We start from the raw sequence: 7,151 nt of genomic DNA on the forward strand, positions 1-7,151 counted from the left end.
TACAGCAGACATAAGTGTGATTACATCTCCAACGCTGAGAAACCTGCTATAAATAATTGTGGGGTGTGCTTTTTCCTTTTATTGTTGCTGCCTGCTTATGATTGGTCAGCATTAGAGTTGAGTGAATATCTTCGGTTCCCCGCTTATTCAGCAAGCTATGGCGCTTGCCGAATAAGCTACAGTGGGAACCCAGCTTCCTGGATTGTACCAGCTGAACAGCTGATCGCCGCCCAACAACCAGTCTCTCCATGTATGTGCTGTGACACAGCTGTGACACATGTAGCTGCGGTGCCAATCAGCTAATCAGCCAGCGTGATCCAGGCATCCGGGTTCACGCTGTAGCTTATTCAGAAAGCACTATAGCTTGCCAAATGAGCAGGGAACCGAAGATATTCTCTCAACTCTAGTCAGCATCATACAGGAGGAAGAAGTACACGCCCCCCTCAGTGAAAACTATCTGATAACACCCACTTAGACTTAAAGGTTACCTCATTAGGTGCCAAGTACTTTGATTGCTAATATCTCAGCAGCAAAGAGGCAAAATATAAAAATAAAATGGTTTTATTCTACTCTACAGCCAATATTACATCACGTGTCCAGTCCAGCTTGAAAAATTTGGCCAGTGGTCCCCTGTAAATTTATCTTTAATTTTACGTTAAGGTGAAAATGAAAACATAGACTCACTTAGCTAAAACTAAAATGCTGCTTCTGTCTGAAATGCTAAGCAAGTCTATGTTTTTCCAAACGGTCATCAAAAGCTTTATAAGCAGTAACATTCCATTTCTGAAGTGAGCTAGAAATCTAGAGGAAATCAACACAAGGAAGTGAGCTATAGAAAAAAAATACAAACATGTAGCAGGATATCTAACCCTATATTTAATAAATATCATTACAGTACATTCTACAGTATATATCATCATTTCAAGTTGTCAAATGTTTCTTCTCAATAATCTATAAATTAATATTTCTTATACTGTTCTGAGTGTAGATACATAATCCCTACATGACCCTTTTCTGCAGGCTGATCCTTACCAGATGTAGAAGGACTCTTGGCGATTGTATAAGACATATGAAAAAAAAGGTGCACAGTGCCTTTAGAAAATGCTGGACAGAGCTCTCCCTATAGCATGATAATTGGCAACAGCAGATGCCTCTTGTGACCCTTCCCCAAGGGTACAGTGAACCCCAATACTGGAGCATCCACAGTCAAAGCGCCCCGTCTTCCGATCAGTCAGTTGGAGGATAATGTCCATAGACCCCTTACAGCAGATCAGGGGTGCTGGAACCAAGATATATGCGCAGGTCACTGACGGACGAATGGATGAGTTTAGCTGGGATAGTTTCTTTATCGAGTCTCTGATGAGCTGCATAGCGATGACATCCCCCAAAGGAATAGTAATAATCTCCCCCATTACGACCCTTAATCCAAAGAACATCTATGGGGGGCACCAGGTCTGCGTCCTCCTATTGTGAAACAAACAAGAAGTTTTAGCTTTCAGCTCTATTGAGTTAGTACAGTATATGTTCTTGTGCTATCTACATTTTTTAAAATCAATCCCAACTGCTGCATGTATTTATTTAGGGTGTGTGCACATGCTGTGGATCCGCAGCGGATTTGGCCCTGCGGATCCACAGCAGTTTCTGCTGCGTTGTACAGTACCTTTATTTTCTATCGAAAATGAAAACCGCAGTGCACATGCTGCGGATTTGCTGCGGGTTACAATCCGCAGCATGTCAATTCTTTGTGCGGTTTCCGCTGCGGTTTCACACCTTCACCATTGTGAGGTGTGAAACCGCAGGGCTAATCCGCAGGTAAACCGCAGGTATTTTGACCTGCAGATTTTTCAAAATCCGCAGCACTTCCAACTACGTGTGCACATAGCCTAATACCGTATATCATGCTCTAGGTGCCACCTTTTTTTAATGCATTTTGCCATAGGTTTGTGTATTGGAAAAAAAAATAAAGGCTCCAATTGATCATTGTTTTTTTTCTCCACTATTCTGAATTTTAAAGGGGTTGTCTGACACTTTAACATTGATGGCTTATCCTTAGGATAGGTCATGAATGTCTGATCAGTGGGGATGCAACACCCAGGACCCCCCCGTTGCTCAGCTGTTCCTGGTGTCAGCACTCCCCTATCGATTTGAATAGGTGGCAGATGTGCAGCACTTGGCCACTATGCAGTTGACAGCAGTGCTGTGCAGGTCTGTAACTAACCAGTTACACCAACATCGGGAACATGTGATTGGCGGCTGCCGGGTGTCGCACACCCATTAATCAGACATTGATGACCTATTCCAAGGATAGGCCGCCAACGTTAAAGTGTCAAACAACCCTTTTAATGCAAAAATAGAGGTGGACAAGTCACATCCAATAATGAAAAAAAAAATCTTCAAGCTTTATTCCCGGAATAAAGCTTGACTTTTTGTTTTATTATTTTATGTGCCTGCCCACCTCTTTTTTGCATTGGATTTTTCTGGCCGGTCAGCAGCATTTGAGTGACACAACAGAATGTAAAGGCAGGTTTTTCTAAAATGTGAGTTCGATGGAACCTCTTTAAATTGCTCCAAATATGTGTGATTATAGGCCCCTCTTCACCGCCCTGTGTGATGATAACAGGGAGCAAAAGTAGATCTAAGTGATTGGTGTGAAGGGGGGGGGCAAATTTAAAGTTCGATATACAGTACAGACCAAGAGTTTGGACACACCTTCTCATTCAAAGAGTTTTCTTTATTTTCATGACTATGAAAATTGTAGATTCACTCTGAAGGCATCAAAACTATGAATTAACACATGTGGAATTATATAATTAAAGTGTGAAACAATTGAGAATATGTCTTATATTCTAGATTCTTCAAAGTAGCCACCTTTTGCTTTGATTACTGCTTTGCACACTCTTGGCATTCTTTTGATGAGCTTCAAGAGGTAGTCACTGGAAATGGTCCAACAGTCTTGGAGTTCCCAGAGATGCTTAGCACTTGTTGTCCCTTTTGCCTTCACTCTGCGATCCAGCTCACCCCAAACCATCTCGATTGGGTTCAGGTCTGGTGACTGTGGAGGCCAGGTCGTCTGGCGTAGCACCCCATCACTCTCCTTCTTGGTCAAATAGCCCTTACACAGCTAGGAGGTGTGTTTGGGGTCATTGTCTTGTTGAAAAATTAATGATGGTCCAACTAAACACAAACTGGATGGAATAGCATGCCGCTGCAAGATGCTGTGGTAGACATGCTGGTTCAGTATGCCTTCAATTTTGAATAAATCCCCAACAATGTCACCAGCAAAGCACCCCCACACCATCACACCTCCTCCTCCATGCTTCACGGTGGGAACCAGGCATGCAGAATCCATCCATTCACCTTTTCTGCGTCGCACAAAGACACGGTGGTTGGAACCAAAGATCTCAAATTTGTACTCATCAGACCAAAGCACAGATTTCCACTGGTCTAATGTCCATTCCTTGTGTTCTTTAGCCCAAACAAGTCTCTTCTGCTTGTTGCCTGTCCTTAGCAGTGGTTTCCTAGCAGCTATTTTACCATGAAGGCCTGCTGCACAAAGTCTCCTCTTAACAGTTGTTGTAGAGATGTCTCTGCTGCTAGAACTCTGTGTGGCATTGACCTGGTCTCTAATCTGAGCTGCTGTTAACCTGCGATTTCTGAGGCTGGTGACTTGGATGAACTTATCCTCCGCAGCAGAGGTGACTCTTGGTCTTCCTTTCCTGGGGCGGTCCTCATGTGAGCCAGTTTCTTTGTAGCGCTTGATGGTGTTTGCCACTGCACTTGGGGACACTTTCAAAGTTTTCCCAATTTTTCAGACTGACTGACCTTCATTTCCTAAAGTAATGATGGCCACTCGTTTTTCTTTACTGAGCTGCTTTTTTCTTGCCATAATACAAATTCTAACAGTCTGTTCAGTAGGACTATCAGCTGTGTGTCCACCAGACTTCTGCACAATACAACTGATGGTCCCAAACCCATTTATAAGGTAAGAAATCCCACTTATTAAACCATTTCCGGTGACTACCTCTTGAAGCTCATCAAGAGAATGTCATGAGTGTGCAAAGCAGTAATCAAAGCAAAAGGTGGCTACTTTGAAGAACCTGGAACATAAGACATATTTTCAGTTGTTTCACACTGTTTTGTTAATTATATAATTCCACATGTGTTAATTCATAGTTTTGATGCCTTCAGAGTGAATCTACAATTTTCATAGTCATGAAAATAAAGAAAACTCTTTGAATTAGAAGGTGTGTCCAAACTTTTGGTCTGTACTGTATAATTTGTTTTTTACATTTGCAGTAACTTGAGAGTAATTAGGGGCAGGAAATCCCTTTTACGGCTATCAACGTTTTCTTTATGCGGATTCTACCAGAAATCTGCTTGAATTGCACCTAAAAAAAAAAAAAAAAAACACATTTGCACTGCAATGTTAAAGTGACTTGCTGTGCGTATAATCAGGGTTTTTGAGCTTCCTTTAACTGTCTCAGGCTTTGAAAGCATTGAAAAGGGTAAAAGAAGTGACCTGACCATTCTTCCGACGGCTTCCGTTTGGATACCGCTCACTAGTTTTCGGTATATCGGCATCTAAAAGTCGTCATGGGCACATATCCTACGTCTGCAGACCTGTTAGTTCATGATTAAAGATTCTTGGAAGTTCAGGCCATTTAATAAAAAATTACATTATCCGGGACTATTTATTTTTTTGTACTATGGGCCTAAGTATTAACAGGCAGGTACCTGTTTCTCAATTAAAAATTAAATAAAAATAATTGCGCTAGTATAACCCACTTGAATTGAATCACTCCTAAAAGATCAATAACGAACCATAATTTGATAAATCCCCTTAAAAAATTTGACCAAATGATCTCAAAGTACAATACTCTCTCCTAGAGTAAAAGCCGGCAAGGTGCAGGACCTTGCGTGACGTCACTATCACGTGATGAATCACCAATGGATTGGTACTTGGTCCTGTCAGTATTTTCAGCCGATCACGTGATTCATCACGTGATAGTGACGTCACGCAAGGTCCTGCACCTTGCCGGCTTTTTTCATATCTCCCGCCGCTGGATCTGTTTTTTACTGGCGGCACATTATCGGAGATTAGGGCTATTGCTACCGGCCGGAGCATCGCCCGCTATATACCACCTGACTACATCTGAGGTGAACACGATTTATTCTTATTACCTTTTGCCTGCCACTTTCTAACATCAATGTAACTACTGCCATTGAGGAACGCACCATTATTCCAGCACGCAGGAGCATGGTAGGAGAAAATATCTCCGTTTGCTTAACTCTCCATTATTAACGCATTATTGGCATTGAGGAACGCGCCATTACTTCAGCATATAGAAGTAAGGTAAGAGAAACATCGACGTACGCTGAACTCTTAATACCGCATGTGGTACGAACAGTGACTTGGATGGTCAGTCAAATGGTTTCCTTGTAGGGAGAGACCTATTGTTGCTGGCATTATTTTCATAAATCCTGAGGAGATTAATTGTTTTGACATTACTTTGCTAATTGTTGCAGTAAGAGATTTATTTAGATCGGTGTTATCTTTATAAACCTCTAGGAGAGAGTATTGTTCTTTGAGATCATTTGGATAAATTTTTTAAGGGGATTTATCAAATTATGGTTCGTTATTGATCTTTTAGGAGTGTGATAAATTCAATTCAAGTGGGTTATACTAGCGCAATTATTTTTATATAATTTTTAATCCACTGGTTATATAATATTCCTTTCATTTATGATATTAGATACCTGTTTCTCGATGCCGATCTCCGCCGGCACAGAACGGTCACAGACCGCTCCTGCTGGCAGTTTAGCTGCTTCCATTGATGTCATGTCAACAGAGCAGTTGCTTGTCTTCCTCTCTGCTCTGTTTATGGGGTGTGACTTGCCAATGTCATACTGCCTACATGCAGAGAGCTGGCTGTCAATCAGCATGATATCGGCAATAGTGCTCCATCATCAGAGCAGTCCTGAAGAGGTAGAGCAGCTGAATCGCTGGAAGGAGTGGCCAGTGACATCTCTTGCAGCACGAAGTAGAACATTCAGATAGTTAGGAACTACCTGACAGTTAGTTTTTAGGGCGATAGTTAAAAAATTTTCCCAGATAACCCCCTTTAAGGTTTGGGGTGCACTGTTGAAGATTGCTCTGTGCAGATGCAACATTGCGTCGTAATGCAGATTAATAGTGTCGCATTGTAACCAGTAGGGCACCACAACAAGCAAGTCACAAAAAGTTGTAACCAATTGTATTTTTAGTGACTTGCTTCTCATTGTACCCTAATGGTCGCGATGTGACCTCATTCACCTGCGCTGTGGTGTAGCAGCACCGTTAAGCAATTCTTGGCAGCGAGATGTGTTTTGGCCAAAATGGTTACAAAGCCCCATCCTAAAGTTGGATGAATAGATCATATTTGTCAGTGCAGTATGTGCGCTGTTCACACTAAGGAGGTCATGGAGCGGTTTTGTTACCTGGATGGTTTCCATCAGACTTTGCACCTTCCTCTCCTCTAGGACTGACGGGATGGGTCTGATCAGCACCCTCATCGGGATATTATGGACTTCGGAGATGTTACGGGAATGAACGCTCCGGTATTCCTGGACGGTGTCATCCGCCATCATCCTACGGGTCTGGCCCATATACTTCTTTCCCAGATATCCACTTTTCCAGCTCTCAGTCGCTCTGAGCGCCCCTCGATACATGTATGGCGAGCTTCACATCCTTCCTGGTCTTTTATCTTGAAGAATCCACTTACTATAAACGCGAGAGTTGTAAAAAAATAGCTTTCACCTTTCTATCTTTAGTGTAGAAACACTTATATGGAAGTTTATGATATTGAAAAGCTCATGATACAGAAGAAAGGGAACAAAAAAAACATTATTTTAGTGTTTTTTTGTTCCATGCTCCCCTGTGTCAGTGAGTGGTATATTCCAGCAGCTGAATCAGGGTGAATCAGCACGGTGTGGCGGCTGCTGAGCAGTTCTGGCCTGTAGTGAGAGGAGCCGTTGTCATGTTATTGCGCAAACATGGAGATTTCTGTTCCATGTAATCATTTACATAGGACTGCAGCTATTATTTCCTTCAATGATTCCGAGTACGTTGGGACCGGTTCTCATGATCATAGGGGCACGGTATCATTTTGGCT

The 7,151-nt window shown here is 42.3% G+C and overlaps 1 protein-coding gene across 1 annotated transcript; it reads right to left on the reverse strand.

The window, feature by feature from the left end:
* Window positions 1-853: 853 nt before the first annotated feature.
* SRXN1 (sulfiredoxin 1) lies at window positions 854-6,768 on the reverse strand. The gene is made up of 2 exons (XM_073580779.1): window positions 6,478-6,768; window positions 854-1,464 (listed from the first exon to the last, which is right to left on the reverse strand). Exons 1-2 carry the CDS (start codon window positions 6,706-6,708, stop codon window positions 1,261-1,263), a joined length of 435 nt encoding a protein of 144 aa, XP_073436880.1. The 5' UTR covers window positions 6,709-6,768; the 3' UTR covers window positions 854-1,260.
* Between the last annotated feature and the right edge of the window lie 383 nt (window positions 6,769-7,151).

Source organism: Dendrobates tinctorius, unplaced genomic scaffold (genome assembly GCF_039654945.1).
Source record: "Dendrobates tinctorius isolate UK_male_01 unplaced genomic scaffold, ASM3965494v1 ptg000065l, whole genome shotgun sequence".
Lineage (NCBI taxonomy): Eukaryota > Metazoa > Chordata > Amphibia > Anura > Dendrobatidae > Dendrobates > Dendrobates tinctorius.

Excerpts from the sequence above, each read along its gene's own strand:
- SRXN1 (XM_073580779.1), bottom strand. The coding sequence starts at position 6,708 with ATGTATCGAGGGGCGCTCAGAGCGACTGAGAGCTGGAAAAGTGGATAT. Across the intron at positions 1,465-6,477 it reads GTCTGATGGAAACCATCCAG|GAGGACGCAGACCTGGTGCC; the intron begins GTAACAAAACCG and ends GTTTCACAATAG.